This window comes from Melozone crissalis, unplaced genomic scaffold (assembly GCF_028551555.1).
Source record: "Melozone crissalis strain CALT ecotype California unplaced genomic scaffold, PUWL_Pcris_2 ptg000057l_1, whole genome shotgun sequence".
Taxonomy (NCBI): Eukaryota; Metazoa; Chordata; class Aves; order Passeriformes; family Passerellidae; genus Melozone; species Melozone crissalis.
In genome coordinates this window covers 11,909,782-11,929,693 of record NW_026535835.1, presented here as the reverse complement: position 1 = coordinate 11,929,693, position 19,912 = coordinate 11,909,782, and the positions used below count along the sequence as shown (strand labels likewise).

The window sequence follows — 19,912 nt, the reverse complement described above, 5'->3', positions numbered from 1 at the left end:
GCCCTTCCTGTCCTGGGAAACCCAAGTGGATTTTGGGCACCTCCATCCTCTGCAGCCACCCTCCCACCGCTGTTCTCATCCATGCAGTTCCAGGCAGATAAATACTTCAGGGCTTTAAGGGCTCTTGGAGCAAAACTGCTGCTGAAACAGAGAGGGAAGAGCTTTTAGTGCCACAGCCACTCAGGGACTCAGCGTGTTCCAGAGCTCTTTGCAGGCCAGAGAGCAGATGCTGCTCTGTGTGTGTCTGGAGGCCCATGAGGCTTTTATGTTAATGGTGTTTTATCATCAAACACGGGGTGGGAACTGACAGCAATGCATATGCATCAGCAGGGAGAGCCGCAGCATGTGCCTGGGATGTGGCTCCCAAGGGGAGAGTTTAAGCACCGACCAAAATCAGGGGATCAGAACAGATATTTTCCAGCGATCACTGATGGCTGGGGAAAACACAGCCCCTGGCTACCATCTGTTTTTAAGTAAACCTCAAGTGCTGCCCACATAAAGCAGATCCTCGACCAAAACCATGGGGACGATTACAAGAAGAGTTTGGGCAGGCAGGTGATCGTTTGTCCTTCCCACTGCTTTAAACCAAACAGCTGTTATGTGGGGTTTGCAGCTCCTGGCGCAACCACTGCACCTGGCACTTGATTTTGAAGCACAGCCCGAGATGCTCATGTGTCACAGGGCTCCCAGACAGGCTCGGCAGGCCCACAAGGGCTTGTGACAGAGCAAGCAGCAGGGCGTGCCAGCGCTCTACCCGCAGTGCCCACCCTGAGCCCGCGGCCCCTCACCTGCTGGGGGAGCCCAGGTCTGCCCTGCTGACGATGCGGTGCTGCTGGGGTGAGTAGAGCCACTGGAAAGCCGTCAGCGTCCTCTCCTCGATGCGGAAGCGGCCCTCTCGCACGTACCTAAAAATAAACCCAGGGAGACTGAAATATTCATCAGCCCCGATTGCGGGAGGGAGCGGCTGGGCGTGCACCGCGGCCTGCCCCGGGGGCGGCAGAAAATCCTTCACAGCCCCTCCTCTGCCCGCTCCCCGTGCCATCCGCACCCTCGCTGCCCCCAGCCCACGCACCCACGGCCGTGCCTGGGACAGGGCATCCCCTGAGACTGACCCCAGGGAGGGGGCCCTGCACCCCCTTGGGTACCTGTGGGGCTGCTGCCAGCTGCAACCCTGTACAGCCCCAGGGGACAGAGCCCCCAGCCCACGCAGGGCCCCCAGCCCAGACCCACAGGCCCCCCTGACCGCCTTGTGCCGGAAAGCAAAGCACAAACATTCCCAGAGCAGCACAGGACATTCCCCTGTACGGCCCCAGGGGACAGAGGCACAGCACCCCTGCTCAGCACCATCGTGCTGGGGCACAGCCTGCCCCAGCACACACCCACCCCCCGGGCTGGCCCTGGCTCCAAGGCCTTCTAGCATCACTTCAAATGCCAGGCCAGATGCCGAGGCTTATCCAGTAATAGCCAAATGAATTGATGGTTATGAATTTGATTAGAAGAGTATGGGTTCTCTGTTAAGTGAGCAAAATTCTGATAACTGCAGTTGTTTCCATCTTTTGGAACAAAACCCTGCTGCCTGCTTCCATGCCAGCAGCCAGCTGTGCTTCATACACACTCCTCTGATTGTGAAATTTCATCAGCGAGTGATTAATAAGTTAAAGCCCCTGTAGTACTGATTGGAGACACATGCACACACAACTGCAGCAGCCATGAACCTCAGCCAGAGCTGCAGAGAGCTCCTGTCCCTTCCTCTGCACATGGATGCTCCAGGAGGTTCATCCCCAGCATTAACCCCAGGGATGTGCCTGCACTGGATGGGGCTGAGGGGAGGCTCCAGTGTGCCAGGAGCTCCCCAGGTGCTGCTGCTGGGCTCTGTGACCAGCCTGAGCCCACCCTGCCGGGTGCCGTGGAGCTGGGGCAGCGACAGTGGAGGAGCTGCAGCTGAAGGACACCCAAAAGGCTCCCTGAGCATCCCCAGCACAGAGTGTCCTGCCAATTTTCCAGTTAAAAGCAACCGAGCACGGTGCAATGCCAGCGCTCCCTGCAGCTCTGGGGTATGATAACCGTGCACAGAGCAGGGCCAGGGAAGCCAGGATGTCCCTTGGGAAGTGAGGGTGAGGCAGTGGGGATGCAGAACAGCCAGGCCAGCAGCTGCTGTCACAGTTTGTTCAAGTGTGTGAGGGGAAAAAGTATCCTCGGCTGCAAGGAGCGGGGAAAGGGAGGGAGAGAGGAAAAGAAAAAGCCTCAGTGGTTCCCACTCTTCCCTGGCTCGAGGGGCTCCCACCCACAGCTGGCACCCAGCACGGGCCCGGCTCTGCTCCCACCCGGGCCCGGCCCGGCGCTGCCATCAGCGTCCCCAGCCACAGCCTGGCATCGCCGCAGCGCCCTGCTCAAAAGTCACAAGCTTCGGACGTCACAAACTGCACAATTCAACATAAAAGAGCACAGACAAAGCTTGTTCTCAATGTCAGCCCGTCCCGGCTGCTCCGGGCACAGACGGTGCCCTGTCCCACCCCGTCCCCGCGCGCCAGAGCCCGGAGCAGCCACGCGAGTCCCGGGGACACCCCGGAACGAGGAGCCCTCGGCACCCCGGCACGCAGCCTGCCCAGCGGGCAGGACCCTTTCCCGAGCGCGCAAAGTGCTCGGAACCGCCCCTCCTGCCTCTGCCAGCGATCCCCCTCCCTGCACCCCGTGTGTCCCCCGGATGGAGCAGGAGCCTCACCGGGACCCCCGCTCCGCCCGGACCCCCCCCCCCGCTCGGCCGGGACCCCCGGCGCCCCTCGGAGCGCCCCGCACGTCCCAGACCCAGGGCGAGATCCTGTGTCCCCCCAGCCCGGGCTCTCCCCCTCTCCGGGCTGGGAGCATCCCCGGCCAAAGCCCAGAGCCCTCGCAAGCTGAGCCCCCCCTGCCCAGCTCGGCTCCCCGCTGCCGAGGGAGCCCCGGGCCCGCCGCACTCACCAGCGCACCAGCTCCCAGCGCCGCTCCCCCGCCGCCTTGCCCGAGGCCATGCCGGGGGTCCCGCCGGGCGGGGCGAGCCCGCAGACCCCGCTCGGAGCGGCGGCGGCTCCTCGGCGGCGGCCCCGGGGCTGCGCCGGTTCCTGCGCCGGTTCCTGCGCTCCCGCCCCCTCCGGCGCCCGCGGGACCGGGGGGCCTGGCCCGGGCAGGTGCGGGGGGGCCGCACCGCCGGCCCCGTTATGTAAAGCGTTATGCAACGCCCCCGCCGGGGCGGCCCCGAGGGGGACACGACGCCCCCGGTGCCTCCCTGCGGACCCCGGAGTCTCGCACCGGCCAGCTGGACCCCGTCCAGGGCTCCAGGGAAATGAGCGTCTGCAGCCTCTTTAACACTCAGAGCGAGTCGGGCTGAGCATCCCAAAGTGCCTCGGGAACAGCCTCGGGGGCAGAAACCCCAGGGCGGGCCCCGGCATCCCCGTCCCCCGAGCCCCCCACTCACCGATCCCGCGCAGGTGCGCGGGGCGGGCGGGGCCGTACCTGCCCAGCCGGGGCTGGGCCCGCCCTGCTCCTGTCTCGGTCCTTGCTCGCTGTGAGAGCACCCACTCGGCAGCACCGGCAGGACTGTTCGCCCATAAATGCAGAGTAAAACCCGCCCGAGCCGGAGCTCCCCCCCAGAGCCCCTGGGAGCTGCAGGGGGCTCAGGGAGGAAACCACACCTGCAGGCAGGTGTTACTGCAAGCAGCTTGAAACCACACGGAAAGCTGTTTCCCAAAAGTGGTGTTCTGGTCCTAAATCCTCACTTTTCTGATCTTTGAGAACTTAATTTCACAGCTCAGCAAACCCAGGTGCTGCATCCACAAGCCAACAGCCTCATTGAGAGCAAATGGTGTTCAATACCGAAGTAAATTCCTGTTATTGGTAATTCTGAAGTCCTGCTGGTGCTGGGTGCAAACACATCTGAAGGGCATTGATGCCTGCTCACAGCTGGGAGCCGAGGTTGCCCAGCCATGCCACCTGGGGAGGCTGTGCCTTGCCTGGGCCACAGAAAGGGAGCTCAGATTCTCCCACATCTGGGCAGTGGCCTGCCCTCCACAGGGCTCTCCTCTCCTGCGAGCCATGGGCTGCAGGCTGGAGAGAACCACCTGCCCAGAGAGAACGTGCCCAGGTGGGCAGCTGGGGATGCCCCCGGCAGCCCAGCCTCGGCCTCCTGTGTGGGCCAGGAAATGGCTGGCACCCCACATCTGATGCTTCACCATAACAATTTTTAAAGACCTGGGAGATTTAAAAATAAAAGCAACCTTCATTTTAAAAGAGTTTTTAAACAATGAGAAAAATTAAAAATTGGATCGTTCACATATCATATATGTATTAACAGAGGAACAAATTGCATTGCTCGGCTCAGGCAAATATCCTTACAAGTAGATATTTTCCAATCCCTGTGGAAATGTTAAGCTAATGTTAAATTTATTAAAATCCTCCAGCTTTTAGCCTTTAGACTTTAAGGAGCTTCTTGTTAGGTTCTTCAAAGCAATTAGAAGGCACACATACACTACATTTCAATTAGATTGGAAAATAATATCTGAGGCAAAGTTAAACTCATTTATAAATTAAATGGAAAAATCCCCCTAATAATTGACTCGGGGGTGGCAGAGGAAAGCTCTGGTCCCACAGCACTGCCGTGGCCACCCTGGAAGGGCACGGCGTCCAGGCTCGCTGCAGCGCACACGGGACGCGGCTCCGGTCGGGAATCAGCGGCTCGCTCCAGGAACCAGCCCGCGCTGAAGGGGCCCGGGCCGAGCCAGCACAGGCCCTGGGCCACGTCCAGGCCTGCGGCAGAGGCTGCATCCCTCGGCTCCTCTGCGGCCCGGCAAGGACGGACGGTGGCACGAGCAGCCCCGGGCCTGTCCCTGCCCGCTGACTGTGGCACCTGTGAGGACAGAGGGAGGCCGTGGTGCCCAGCGCCCCTTCCCCCGGCAGGGCAGCACGGCCCCGGCCCTGCCCAGCCCCGAGCGTGGCGTGTCCACAGCGGGAACGCGGCCTGGGACAGCTCGAGCCAGGACACGGGCACACAAACACACACTCATACACACACACACACAGACACACACACACACTCATACACACACAGACACTCATACACACACAGACACACACACACTCATACACACACACACTCATACACACACAGACACAAACACACACACAGACACACACACACACATACACACACAGACACTCATACACACACAGACACACACACACACAGACACACACACAAACACACGCATACACACACAAACACACAAAAACACACACAAACACACAGACACACACACTCATGCGCTCAAACACACACACACATGTACACACACTCCTACACATACAGACACACACACAAACACACACGCATACACACACAAACACAGACACAGACACACACACCTATACACATGTACACAAACACACCCACCCACATGCATGCACATGCGCACCCACAGACGCACGGGTGCTGCCTGTGCCGGTGCCGGGGCCGGGGCCGCTCATCCTTACCGCGGCCGGTACCGCTGTCCGCCGGCGCCGCTGCCGCTGCCGCTGCCGGTGCCACTAGAGGTCAGTGCCGGCTCGGAGCAGCAGCAGCAGCGGCGGAGCCGAGCCCAGCCCCGCTCGGAAGAGCTGCCGCCCGCAGCCCCATCCGCAGTGCCCGCATCCCGCATCCCACGGCTCCGCATCCCGCACACTCCATCCCTACATCCTCACATCCCCACACTCCCGTCCTGCATCCCCCCAGTCTCCCCCGGCTCGGAGCAGCGGACAAGCCACGTTGCTGCAGCAGAACCCGGGGCTGGGGCGCTCGGCGGGGCTCCCCACGTCTGCTGCCCCGGGGGGGCCCCGAGCAGGGGCTGCCAGCGCTCTCACATGGCAGTGAGACGTGTCCGAGCTGGGTGCGACAGACAAGGAGCTCTCTGCTGCTGCCCAGCAGCCTCTGGAGCTCAGTCACGCGTCTGAGGCGGCAGCAGGGACCCCCAGTTCCTCCTGAACTGGTATTCCTGCCATATTTGCCTCACTGCATTGTAACCTCAGAGCTGTTTGAGCAGGAACTCCTGTCTCTGGGATCAAGCAGAGAGTGGGGAAGAGATGCAGCATAACTGCAGTGCAGGACATCACGGCGCCTGGCAGCATCAGCAAAGGGACTGCCGTGTCATGTCCTGCTCGAGAAAGCTGCCAGTGAAACCAGTTAATTTTGGAGCTGGAGATGGGAAACGCGAGCAGGCTGCGTGCAGCAGAGTGACCCCAAGTTGCCAGATGATGGCTGTGGAGGCAGCCAACATTTCCTGCTCCGTGCTGGTGCAGAGGATGCGCTGTGCTCTGCTGCTGTCCCCTGGCAGGCTGCATCCCGAGCGATGACCTCATTCACACAGCCACTCTCTGTCCCTGAGTGCCTGACCTTGACTCTTTGCAGGCTTGTCTTTTATCCAGTGGAAAATCAATGAAAATTGTACAAACCTTGTGAAATGTGATGCACTCAGACATTCCCCTTTCTCCTCCCCTCATCTCCCATCTGTAGCTCGCTGCTGCTTAAGTTAGCACACAAGTTAGGGGAAGACACAAGGAGACATTAAAAACACCCACACACCCCAAGCATGGCACACTGCCCTGAGAGGGACAATGGCACCTTGGCAAGCGTTGACCTGAGGGTCACAGATGGACGAGAGGGGCTCCACCTGAGACAGTGCTGCTCTGAACAAGAACGGCTGCACTCGCCCCCTTCACGCAGCACCTGTGACCCCTTAACAACTTCTTGTTTCAAGAACTCATTTTTCAGAGAACACAAGTTGAAAGGAGGCCCACAAAGGAGCTGGCATTGGGAGGCTCTGAAGCTCTCCATTGCACTGTCTGGGGCTGCAAGCAGATCTGTCTGAATAACTTATTGCAAATTATCTTCCTGCGTGTGCATGTACAGACGTTTCAGAGCACACTGCTTATCTTTTCTCCTGATTCAATGATTTCTTTCTTTATGTGAACTAAACTTAGTCTCCATAGATGAGCCCTATCACCAAGCCCAGCCTTTCTCAACTACCAGAAACAGCAGACCAGGCTGGACCCCACCACCGTGCCTGAGGTGAGGGCCCAGTCCTTGGCCGTTACTGCGCAGAGATGTCACAAACTCTCTGTATCACACCTGGAGCTGCAGGCACAGGGCAGTCTATTGGCTACAGCACAGCCTCGCTGGATCTGTGGAGCACCAGCCCTCACCCAGAGCCTGGAAGCATTCAAGGGGAGGGAAGGATGTGGGATGGCAGAATGATACCACAGACCACAGTCTGTGAGCTCCCCTACAACTCCTCTGTGCTGGTTGTGCACTGGGATAAGCAGGATTGCAGCAGCTCTAACAGGAGACGGAGCACAGCTCAGCATCAGAGCAGGAGCAGGGCGCTCTCCAGGCACGTTTGGGTTTAGGGAACGGCAATCAGCAGACTGTCAGCTGACGGGAGGACGCTACCATTTCGCTGTGCCGCCGTGCCGCGTGGAACAGGCCAGCGCATCCCCTCCCTGACGGAGCACAGGCGCAAAGCATTGAGTCATCCTTCAATGCCAAGCCCCAGCTGGTCGGGGCACCACAAACAAAAGGCATGAAAAATCAGTAACCACTCGAGTAAACAAGTTTTTATCACCATCTCTCTGACCACAGCCCCGCTGGTTTGACGGTTTCCCGGCTGCAGCCGGTGCCGGCCCGCATTTGAGCGGCGGTGAGCCCGCAGCCCCCGCAGGGACACACGGCCGCCGCCCTCCCCGCAGACACAGAGCCCCGCTCCGACCGCCGGGGCTGCTCGGGGGTCCCCGCGCCCGGGGCTCAGCGGGCGGCGGCCGCGGGGCTCCGGGGCAGCCTCGGCCTGGGCTTCAGCACCGCGGACAGCGGCGTGGAGCGGCGGGGAGCGGAGCCCGGCCGCACCGAGGGTCCCGGGGAGCGGCACCCCGAGAGCCCCGAGGAGCGGGACTCGGCCTTAGCGAGGGTCCCGGGGAGCCGAGCCCCGCTTGGCCCAGGGTCCCGGGGAGCGGCGCCCAGCCCGATGCGCTGCCCGGCCGCGGCCCGGCCCCGGGGCAGGGTCTGCGCCCGCCCGCCGCCGCCGCCGCCCCGGCGGAGCTCCCCAGTTCCGGTCACGTTGCCGCCTGTTTACGGGCGGCGGGGCCGGGCCGGGCGAGGCGGGGCCGCCGCAGGCAGCGCGGGCAGCGCGGAGCCGGCGCGGCCCCGGCCCGGCCCGGCCCGGCCCCGGCCCCGCCGCCCATGACGCCCAGCGGGCGCCCCGCGGGGCCCCGCCGCTCCCCACAGGTAAGGCGCCGGCCGCGGGCCGCGGGCCGCGGGGCGGGCGGGCGCGGGGCGGGCGGGTCCCGCGGGTCCCGGGGCCGCGGGCCGGCCCCGCACAAGTTCCCGCGGCCCCGCCGTGCCCGTGCGGGAAGTTGCCTCTCGCGGTGCGCGGCCCGCGGGCGCTGTGGCCGCCCCTGCCCGGCTGTGCCGCCGCCGCCGCCGCTCGGTCCCGCCGTCCCCCCGAGCCCCCGGGCTCTGCCGCCCGCTGCGGAGCGCGGCACCGGCACCGGCACCGGGCAGGGCCGCTGCCAGCCCCAGCCCCAGCGAACGCGGCACCGCGGGGCCCCCGCCGGGAACAGGATCGGCCCGGAGCGGCGCCGAGGGCCCGGTTCCGCTCCCGGAGCAGAGCTGCATCCATAGCGAATTCCCTCGGAGCCGGGAGGAGAAAGCAGGGACTTGCCTTCAGCCTCCGCATCCCCCTGACGAGCGTCACCAGGGCTTTTCCTCAGGCGGTTGTGCTCAGAGAATTGCAAGAAACAATAATTTATAATCACCATCTGTATTGATTTTATCTGTGAATAGACACTGACAGATAATGAATAGCAAACAGAGCTCCGAGTGTAATTGTGCCTCTGCTAAGAACAGGGAAGGTTTCCCACTGACTTTTCCAAGGCCAGGATTTCACCTCTGGTTTCTATTCCTGGCATCGCTACTGCCTCTGTGACCTTCTGCAAGTTTCTGAGCTTCCTGCTTGCCTGATTTCCCTACATTTAAAGATACACTAGCTTAGTGGCACTGCTGCAGTTTATATTATTTGAGCTGTAAATACCAAGCACTATGGATTTCTAGTGTGTGTCAGTGTTTATTCCTGCATATGTTTCAATGTGATGGAGAAGAGGTTGCTGGCAGCCACAGCAGGACAAATTATCGACCTGTTCCTGCAAACCTCATGCCCCCTGACTCCCAGCTAATTTGCCATTTATGGGGAATAATAATCACAGATAAGGGCCAGACCACGGTGTGACCATGGTGTGTGTACAGAGGTACACAGATAGGCAATACTGCATCTCCCTTTCAGATGTATCATTGGGATGGAGGGTTTTTCTTGGGTCAAAGCTTTGGGATTCTGATTTACATTGAACAGCAGACTTAAGCAGAGTTTTGCCCTGGAAGCAAACTCTCAATCAACCTGTCTGTGCAAAGGAAATCATCTCTCGGTAGACTTGCAACTGAATTGGTCATTGTAGCTGCTCCAAGAGGCTGCTTCAGTCATTTGTGAAATAAGAATTTGATAAATTGGGATGAAATTGTAAATCTCACTGGAGTTTTCCCCCAGCATTTGAAAGAAGCAGCTGAGATCAGGACTCCCAATATTCTTGTGCCAAATGTCATGGTTGCATATGAAAGGACAAGAAGTGTGGAAAAAAACGTGGTTTAGAGGCAGGTGCACAGGAAGGCTCAGCAGCTGAGACCATGCCCACGGTCACTCCCCGTGGGGAACTGGAGGGGGCTGAGCCCAGTGCCACCTCACCAGGTCTGTGCTCAAAATCTTGGGGGAACAGCAAGGGAGCCTTGTTCCTGGGAAGCTCTCGGCGGTGGAGCAAAGCTGTGGATGTCCAGTCCTCAAAGCAGGAGAGAACTGTTTAGCCAGAGCTCTGCACGGAGCTCAGGCTGTAGGTGTCACCTTTGAATAGGGGCAAGCCACTCTGCTCAGCTGACTGCTGCCTCCTTTGCTGCTGTGTGTGCACACGTACAACTCTCAAAAGCACAAGGGCACAGAGCATCCTTCAAGCTAAAGAGGACTACTATCACCTACTCTTGGCTTTTATTATGAATGACATTGTTTTCTACGGTTGTAATCTCATACATAACTCATCAAAATCACAGAGTACAGTCACTGTGAGAGTTTCCACCACCAGTTGTCTTGGCATCCTTAGAACTAGTCTGGAAAGGAGAAGTAACAGCTACAGCACAAGGGAGGGATCAGAGTGGGGCACCAACCGTGTCCCCACTCACTGCAGTACACCCATCCTGGGAGCCTCACTCACCCAGCTGGGCAGCAGGAGCCGCTGGCAAGGACAGCCCCACTCACCATGCTTTGGCTCTCGTGCCTGTGGCACAGGGTGAAGGTTCCTGCCATAGTTCACTGCACAGGCTTTTGGACATCACCATTGTGGCTGTTCTGAAGCCTCGGCACAGGGAGTTCTGGTGTTACCAGCTGGGAGCTGGTCACCCTGTAAGTGTTAAATCAGCCAGCAGCAGCAGCTAATCCTTATTAACTCCCAACACTGCCCAGGATGGAACTGTGTGAAATGACACAAGGCACACATCAAACTAAAGGCTCAGGATGCTGCTGCAATCCCACTTGCCTTCAGAAACTTGGAGGGAGGATACCAGCTGCTGAGAGTTTGGTTCTGAACTCCTTTGGGGTAAAAGGTGACACTGCCCTGGTGATGCAAATGCCCATCTACTGCCCTCGGGTACAGTTAGGGTGTTGCTTTCTGATGCAAGGCGAGGCGACTTGGTTCTGAGGAAACGGCACGGCGACTCAAACTCTCTAGGGTCACTCGGGTTAAGAACACACGCAGGCACTAGTATGGTGGACGGTCTAAAGGCTTTTATTGTTTCGTCTTGTAGGGTTTTATACTTGGCAAGTTTTTTCTCTACGTCAGGGGGTCTTACCTTACTGTAATTGGTTAATAAGGAGTAGAAAGTTACTAATGTTAGGGGGGACTACATTCTTGGGTGATCTCTTATCACTAGAAGTTAGGGGGAGAGGAATTCTACTGCTTTCCGTGACATCGAGAGATTTTCCGGGCGCCTCTCCCTATCTACTACATTAGGGACACTCCAACACTGATGTTACTGAAGCCTCAGGATGAGATTGCATCTTCCTTAACAGCTCTGGCTCTTGCATCATCACCTGTGAGGCACAGCTGTGGGACCTGCAGAGGGGACAACACGGCCCTCCCATGGGGCTGCAAATGGTGAACAGAAGCAGCCTCAGGTCCCTGGAATCTCTGGAGAGCTCCTCTCCTCGCTGCTCTTGGGCAACAGCACGACTGTTTCCAGCTTTGTCCTCATTTCCAGTGAAGGCAGCTCCTGCCCCGCTTGCCTCTGTGTCCCACCCCTGCCTTGCTCCATGCCCTCAGTACTGGTGGGAGGTTCGTGGATAAACAAAACGAGGTGCTCGCCCCCTCACATGGGGCTTCAGATGTTCCTGCCACAAGCTGACAGCTGCTTCTCTAGACAAAACATGAAAGTCATGTTGGACAGGCAAAGCTGATTCAAACCCACTAAGGATTTACCATTGCAATTCTGGAGACAGACTTCTCTTCCCGCATACACAGGTAAATTATGAAGGCTCTTCGCTTCCAAATCAGAGACAACAGATCTCAAGTCCAGATTTTTTTTCTTTGACTTTTTTTGCAGCTTGAAATCTATCAACTATTTTTAAAGGAAAACATTTTCATTGGTTAAAAAAAAAAAAGAGAACAATTTCCTACTTAAGGGGAGAAGTGAAAGTTCAATGGAAAATTTGCAGCCATTTCTACTAAAGACATTTCTACTAGACAGAACAAAGTGCTTGAAAATAGCAGTATGTGTCCCCTGTGCTTTGGCCAACCTACTTTCTGATGTTTCCTGAGATGAGGAACACAGCTCCCATCAAGAAGCTCAGCCCACCATGGCCAGGGCTGGCAGGAGGATGTACCCATGGTGTGGTTTGCATTCCTGGTCTCTGGCAGATGCCAGATAACTCCATAACTCTTGCACTGGCATCAGGACATACTGCCCTCCAAGGAGGATGGCCTGGCCAGCCCCAGCCCCCTGGCACAGCTGGGTTTGACACCTTCCATAAGGACAACTACAGGACAATGCACTTTGGATCATTTCTTTACCAGCAGCTTGGGTGCTCAGCTGTCCCCAGCCAGCCTGCAGCCCACACCTCATCAAACACAGGAGACCTGACTGTAGAATTGTCCCAAATCTACAGAGCCTTTAGCAGGAACAAAGCTTTGACCTTGGGGCACTGCCAAGACCACTTACTGAGGGATTGATCGTAAATACATTCTGGGTGCAGGAATTGCAAAATGCCCTATGTGACCTTGCCAGGGGTGCTGGAACAGTGGGCCACAGTGCTCACTTGGTTCTGCAGTGTCTGTAGAGAGAAAACTGGAGTCGGACGTGGGGAACAGCTGCCCAGGGACAGGATGATGCACTCCATCCCTCAGGCTTGTGGCACATAGAATCATTTAGGTTGGAGAAACCTCTCAGGTCATTGAGTCCAGCCACTCTGCCAGGTTATCTTCATTTGCTGCAGCTTCCTTCCTTCTGGGCTGTGTGTAGGGAGCAAGGACTGATTCCACACACCACAAAAAGGTATTTCCTGGGATAAAGGGCTCTTTCAGGGGCTGTTTTTATCTTCCTGTGCAGCAGGACAGGTGGGCAGCTTTTGCAGCTGCTTTGCCACAGCCGCTGATGATATGGGGACGGACCCCCAGCACAGCCCAGCCCAGCTTGGCTGCCTGGCACAGCCTGCCAGCAGCTCTTGTCCGCCAGGCAAATTACCAGGGAAGATGTTCCTGCTCCTGGAAGACAACGTGACTCTCCCAGCCATGCAGTGCTGATCGGGTTAGACACAGCATATTGTATTTTTCATGTGCTGGATCGCTCGCTGCAGTTGCTGCTGTGTAATGTGGGGCTTGTCAAGTGAGAGCCAAAATCGTCTCTGGTGCAACTCCCACCTGGGGACAACGAGCAGCAATCCTGTCCCAGATGCGTCCTACTCAGTGATAAAGTATTTCCTAGGGCCAATTCAGAACAGACATGCATGCTGTGATGGCAGGGTTCATGCAGCAGCATTTCCTGCCTGTGCAGTCTCAGAGCGGGCAGGACAGGAGCCGGCCCCAGAGGCACTGCAAGGTGAGAGGGCTGAGGCCATTCCCTGCATCAGCTGAGCAGGGCTGCCTTGCCCACAGCCACGGTGCCCGTGGAGAGGGTTGAGGAGAGGAGGCACCACCCTGCACCTCTGTGTGGGGCTCACACAGGGGCTCTGCCCCCACAAGGGCCCCGGGGCTGGGGCACTGCTGCACGTTTCATCACCGGCCATCTCCACTCCCTGCAGGCCTGGACTGTGAATTTGGTTGCGATGGAGACCGTGTCCCTGGAGCACCAGATCCAGAGCGTGCAGCGGCACATCGCTTTCCTGAAGAAGGAGCAGATGGAGCTGCTCCACGACCTGCACCTGGAGATCCTGCGCCTGCAGAAGCACTGCTCAGGTGAGCGCTGCGGCCCCGGGGCTGGGAGCTGAGAGCTCCCGGAGCTCCTCGGGCAGGGAGGCTCCTGCTGCAGCCCGGGGTGCCCCCAGACGGGCTCAGAGGAGGCTGCAGGGCGAGGCTCGGGGCCCTGCGCAGCTGCAGCGGGGTCACAGTCCCCTGCAGCAGTGATGGCTGCGCAGCCTTCTGCCACCACTGGAACTCATTCCAGCTTGTGCTGCTGCTCTCATCAATAATTCAGCCATAGCTAATTACTCCTTGTCTTCCAGCCTCTCATTCTCCCAGGTTCCTGGGAAACAAAGAAATGTCTGCACCGATAAAATTGGCTATTTTTCCCCATCCTTTATGAGCTTTCACTGTTTTGTTTCATTGTCTTAATGGTTTCATCTACAGCCTCTTCAGGCAGACAAAACAGTGGGGTTCTCCTGCCTAATTCAAACTTGGGGGGATCTGTCCCCACAGGCTGAAATGAGCCACTGCACGGTGATCTCCCCTTCCCAGTGTGACCCAAGGACAGCTGTACCTGACCAGAGGGGTCCTGTCCTCCTGGGTGTGCTGTGTCTTCTGCCAGGAGTGCCAGGCAACCCCTGGGCAGTTGGAAGGAGCCTTTCCTGACACTTGAGTGTCATTATCTGGGAGGCTGTTTGCAGGAGGAGAGTAGAGTCGTTAAGTCAGTTTTTCCTCAATGTGGCCCTGCGGAGCCTTGCCTGCTGCCCTGGCACTGTTGTTTGTGACTTTTCCACTGTCCCCTTGGTCTCTCTGAGGTACCCCTGTGGGAAAGGCTCTCCCTTCCCCAGAGGTGGTTCTCACCTGCCCCTCAAGGGTCATGGGGATGGTACTGAAGCAGATCAGCACCAACCCCCTGGCTCCAGCACAGAAACTGGGACCCCAGGCTATGCGTCATCCCTGCACTTGCTCAGTAGAATGATGTCTTTGGAAACAGGCAACTGCTTTGGTTTTCATTTGAAATATATCTGAGACTCCAAACCTATTATTTTAGCTTCAGAAAAATAGCACAACAGTGGCCATTGATTCCCACTGGGGCAGTCAAGAGTGCTGAACGCTTTCCAGAAACTGCATTATGGTCTCAGGTACTTCTGCCTCCTCACTACAGATTTGTTTTCCAAGACAGACAGGCAGAGCAGCCTGAGACAAGCGTTCGGTTTCAGAAGGATGGCAGTGATGAGGATTAGAGTCAACACAAAAGCAGATTAAAAGAAAAATGTAGGGCAAAGATTAACCATTTGAACTCATTTTCAGGGGAAAAAATAGCCCCCAAGCAGCTGAATGCTGCTGCTACCACTCTCTTCCTCTGCTCAGGGCTGTTAGTGGTTGGGTGGGGTGTGATAAATAATTCAAAAGGGACTGTCTGTAAGAGTGCAGGGTAAAGTGAACTGCAGAAGGTCCCTGAGCTGCACTTTGTGACCTGGTGCTGTAGCCTGGGGCTAGACAGTGAGCAGGCAAAGGGCAGCAGAGAGGAGGCAGCATGTTGGGGCTGGGCAGGGAGGTAGGTGCTGCAGCTCCTGAGATTTGGAAGGGATTTGGATGGTCCACGTCGCCCTGGAGCAGGGCAGCATCCTTCTGCAGGCACATCGTGCTGGGACGAGGCCATCCCTGCTTGCGTCACATGCAGAGGCAGTGATCAGCCTGGAGCAGTAAATTATGAAATGCTTTGGGTGGCAGCTTACACTTTGGTCTATTTTCAATCCATTGCTCTGCTCTTTGTCCCGGTTTACAGTACTGAAAATGGTTCAGCAGCTCTTTCAGAAAAATGAAAGACAGAAGAGTAGAGCATGCCGGAGACAATGTCTTGGCCATGAGGCTCCCTAATATCATATAAGCTGCCAGAATTGCCTATTTTTAGCTCAGCCTGTGGCTGGTGCTCCAAGATGGCCACACTCCCACGAAGGCTGGGCAGAGATATCACTGCAGCCACGGTGATGCCCAGTGCCCCAAAGGGAGCAGAGGAAGACATGGGGAGCGCAGAGCGGGTGGGATGCTCCTCCTCAGTCCTGCTGGATTTCTCTTCCAGAGCTCAGCCATGACCTGGAAATGAAGGAGCTGGAGGCCCGGCAGCAAGGTAAGAGCACAGCTTTGGGCACCAGATGAGGGGGAGCAGGTGCGGGTGCAGGTGCGGCCGCGGCCAGAGGGGCCCGTCGGGGCTGCAGGGGGCACAGGACCGTGCCGGGGGGCAGCGGGCTGAGGGCAGCACTGGAAGCAGCGTGCACAGCCGGCCGGTGCTGCCCGGAGCCCCGCGGCCGGCAGGGGCTGCTCTGGGAGCAGCCTGGCTCCTCTCCTTCCTCTGCCCACACATGAAACGAAGCTCCTCCCTGGCGCTGCCTGGGCACGGTGCCTGGCACCGAGCCCCAGCTGTGCTCTGTCCTCAGTGCCAGGGCAGCCGGTCCCAGGGTGGGTGCGGGCTGCTCTCACTGGGGCCAGCGGGGTCCCTGGCACCCTCACGCAGTGCCGGGGCTGGCTCCGTGGCAATTCCACACTGCCGGCCCTCCCATGGGGTCCCTCCTCTGCACCCGAGGGCTTTGCTGGCAGAGGGCCTGGTGCCCAGCCCACCGGGTGCCATCACCAGCCACAATGCAGCGAGTCTCATCCCTGGTGCCTGCCCATCCTTCAGCCTTTCAGAGCTGCACAATCACTTTGCCACATTTATGGGGCAGCGCCTCATTTATGATGTCATCAAATGATTGCTCTTCTAGTGCCGTTCATGCAATAATTACTGCCTGCAACTGCCTCCCTAAGACCTCATTACAAAGCTGCAGAAACACTGTTTGCTGAGGCTGTAAGTGGCTGCCAATCACATCATAAAAAGCAGATTATTGCAGAGGATGGGAGCAGGCCTGGGCAGGCCTGGGAGCGTGGGCAGGTGCCAGCCTGTGCCCTGCCAAGGGCTGGGTGCTGGAGCAGGCAGCCAGGGCTGGGGTCAGGAGTCCTCAGCCCTCCTGCTGCCCACTGGGCTTGGCTCCAGAGCCCCAAGCTGCAAATTCCCCAAGCTACCAATTCCCCAAGCCACATGGCCATCCTGCCCCAGGACAGCATTCCCCAGAAGTCACTCCCGTCCCAGGATGGAGGCTCCTTCCCTGCTGAGCGCGGCCCAATTCCTCTGTAATAGTGGATTAGCATCTCCATCCTGACTAACCAGGCTCTGGAATCCCAGGGCTTGAGGCCAAAAGTCCTCCAAAGTTGGGCTGATGGTTTCCCTGCACCATTTCCTTTTCTCTTCCAGCCCGTATGCTCCCCCACACCCTCTGCACACATTCAAAGTCACTTTTAGGGTGAAAAGCTACTTACCTAGGGAAATTTTAAAATTGCAGCAAGGTAGAAGCAGCAGGTTCCATGGCAACAACATCCTCCACTGAAACTGCCTTTGCTGTCACCCCGCGTTTGGGTGTTACACATGCCGGGGTTGCTGTGCCTGTGCTGGCAGTGAGCCCGTGCTCGGGCAGCTCAGGGGGTTTTTTCCCGACTTTAAGAAGCACCCAAGCAGCCTCAGTGGCACTGCTGGCACACGCTGGCACCACGGAGCGGTCAGCAGGCACGTCCCGCCAGGAGCAGCGCGGCTGAGCCCCCTCTCCCCATCCTGACCCCTCTGTGCCCCGACCCACAGATGTCCTGGACCGCGAGCTGGAGGAGAAGTGCCGGGCGATGGAGGCGCAGCTGCAGGAGAAGGAGAAGGACAACCTGGAGCTGCGCAAGGAGCTGCAGCACAAGGAGACGCTGGTGGCCGCGCTGCGCTCCAGCCTCCGCAGCAAGGAGCGCCGGTTCCTGGAGGAGCTGAAGCGCCGGAGCCACCGCGTCACCATCCTCGACACGGAGCTGCAGAAGCAGACGGAGGCGGCCGCCTACCTCTCGCTGCAGCTGCACGCCACGGCCCAGCGGCTGCCGGGCCCCCGGGCCGGCGGGCGGCCGCCCCCCGAGCAGGCCCCGGCCGAGCCCCGGCCCCGCCGCCGCGGCCACAGAGCGCCCGCCCGGCGCCCGCCCGGGGACGGCGCCCGGCCCCGGGACCCGGCGCAGGAGGAGCACGACGCCATGCCCGACCCGGCGCTGTTCCTGTACGCGCCGCGGCCGCACGGCCCGCAGCGCCCGCCGCCGCCGCCGGAGCCCCCGGCCTCGCCCCGCAACCCGGCCGGCGCCGCCGCGGCCTCCCGGGGCCAGCGGCCTCCCCGGCAGGAGCCGGCGGCTAGGGCCAGGTCGGCCAAGGGCGAGCCCGGCAAGAGGCAGGGCTCCGGTGCCCACGGTGCCCACGGCGCTCCCCGGGCCCAGGAGTAGCGGCGAGGGCACGGCGCGGCCCCGAACGGCCTGAGCCCGGCGGCACCGGGCGGCGCCGGCCGAGGCTCCTTCCCCATCCCCGCTGGAGAGGAAGGGGCGGCCGAAAGCGGAGCCCTGCGCGCACCTACCCGCCGGCAGCCAGGGAGGATCCCCGAAAGTTCTGAGCCGGGGATGTCACCGGCGGTGCCGCGGCACAGGGGAGCGTCCAGCACCCGGGCTGCGAGGGGGACACGTCCGAGCGCCTGTCCGGAGCTTGCGAGGGAAAAGGAAAGAGAGAAAGAAGAGGAAGCGTTTTTGAAATGAGATTTTCCTGCTGCCCTCAGAGTGGGCGCCAGGCTGGTTTCCCTGGCCCGGGTGCTGGGAGCGGGCACAGCAGCAGCAGGCCGTGCAGCACACGGCCCGGCACCGCGGTGTGAGCCCAGCCCGGCCATCGCGGCACCGGGCACGGCACCAGCAGGGCTCCCCAGAGCGCAGGTAGCCGGACGAGGTGGATCCCCTGGGTGACGGAGGGAAGCCCTTCCACAGGGACAGCGCTGCTGTGCTGGCCAGCCCTGTCCCGCGCTCCCCGTGCAGCAGTTTGGCTGTCTCCACCACGGATTCCCGTCATCGCGGTCGCAGGCAGGACTCGGACAAGGCAGCCGGACAAGTGCCGGGATTGTCCGTCCTGCTGGACACCCCGTGGCTCCTGGGCCCTGCAGCCGGGCTCCACGTGCTGCTGGAGCAGGGCTGCACCCCGTGCTCCCCTCGGCACCAGCATTGTGGTTCTCAGTCTCATCCGCAGCCAGGTCTGGGCTCGCTGCTGAGGGCTGAGCAGCGCCCGGTCCTCCCGCCCGTCCTTCCCAGCACAGCGGCCATGCCCAGCTGCCTTCGCCCCGCCGGGGCAGCCTTGCCCCATTTCCACCCAACTGTCAGCTTTACAATCTCTCCCTGGGTGTCGTGAAACACCGTTGTAGGGGAGGGCTCTGCCGGCCGGGCAGGGCGAAGGTCACTCTGCTGCGGTGCTGCCGGACCCTGCTGCTCAGGGCAGCTCCAGGGGCAGGTTTCACCCCGGCGTGTGGCTGCCAGCCTGGCTGGCCGGCCGGGAGCGGCCCTGCCTGCAGCCAGCGCCCTGCCGGCCCGTGGGCAGCAGCCTCCCGCAGGACCTCCCTGCCCCCGCGGCTGCTGTGGGCACGAGGGAGCTGCAGGGTGACATCCGACCCCATTTCCTTCCAATTCAGTTTGAAACCTCTTGAAAGACATCACCCTCATAGACTAGCGAGGCTTGGCCTGCCCGCACTCACCCTCAGTGTGCCCGTGCAGTCAGAGCTGTCTATTTTTGTAGTCCAATATTTATATACTCTATTAAAATGCTTTATGAGATTGACAGTAGCAGTCGCCAACCAGCTCTTTAGTAAAAACAAACTCCAAAGCGTATGAGCTGCACTAGCAGGGCAGAAATTAGTGGCTTTTGTACCTTTTCTTTGGCTGTCGTGTGACTAGTCAGGCTTTGGAGGGCACGACCTGAGGGTTGGGACTCCCCAGCTGCTCCCATGGTCCCGAACACAGCCGTGGGCTCTGGGTTTGGGAAAGAGCCCAGCAAAGCCACGCTGGGCAGGGCTCCCCTCACAGTGCCCAGGCAGCAGCCAGGCCGAGGTGTGCAGCTCCTGGGGCACGGAAGCTCCAGTGGGAAATGTTCGCAGCCCGCGAGGCACCTGGATGTGCTGCCCGGGCAGTGCAGAGCCCCAGGAGCCCCCAGCTCTCCTCGCAGGCCGCAGCAGCCGCGGGAGGCTGCAGGAGCCCGGCAGGGCCCTCACAGGCCGTCCCTGCAGAGCTCCCCGTGCCCAGGCCGCCCGCACAGCTTGGGCAGGTGCAGGGCAGCCCTGCTGGGCTCTGAGGAACAATTACACGAGGGAGAAAGCCCTGCGCTCCCCGGCAAGGCTGCAGAGTGCATCCTGCTGTTTCCCTCCGCACAGTGACCCAGGCAGGCTCTGCCAGGCCCCGCTCCGGGTGAGCTGGCTGTGCTGGGGCCCTGCTGTCACCCACCCTCGGGGGCACGGAGGGCAGATCTGTGAGGGGAGCAGCCCCAGGGCTCCAGCGGCACAGTTCTGGGAGTGTTGTG

The 19,912-nt window shown here is 59.7% G+C and overlaps 2 protein-coding genes across 4 annotated transcripts in view; one reads left to right on the top strand and one right to left on the bottom strand.

Annotated features, from left to right (window-relative positions):
- RAP1GAP2 (RAP1 GTPase activating protein 2) overlaps positions 1–3,023 on the bottom strand; it is a 51,468-nt gene extending 48,445 nt beyond the window's left edge. For all 3 annotated transcript variants that reach the window (XM_054287186.1, XM_054287187.1, XM_054287188.1), the window contains exons 1-2: positions 2,959–3,023; positions 789–905 (exon numbers count right to left, since the gene is read on the bottom strand). In XM_054287186.1, the coding sequence (XP_054143161.1) occupies positions 789–905; positions 2,959–3,008 (167 nt within the window). In that variant the 5' untranslated portion in view covers positions 3,009–3,023. The remainder of the gene's footprint in view (positions 1–788; positions 906–2,958) is intronic.
- A 5,197-nt stretch (positions 3,024–8,220) lies between these two features.
- On the top strand, positions 8,221–19,666 carry CCDC92B (coiled-coil domain containing 92B). The gene is made up of 4 exons (XM_054287194.1): positions 8,221–8,281; positions 13,383–13,536; positions 15,566–15,613; positions 17,153–19,666. The coding sequence occupies exons 1-4, from the start codon at positions 8,237–8,239 to the stop codon at positions 17,812–17,814; spliced, it is 909 nt and encodes a 302-aa protein (XP_054143169.1). The 5' UTR covers positions 8,221–8,236; the 3' UTR covers positions 17,815–19,666.
- The last annotated feature ends 246 nt before the right edge of the window (positions 19,667–19,912 follow it).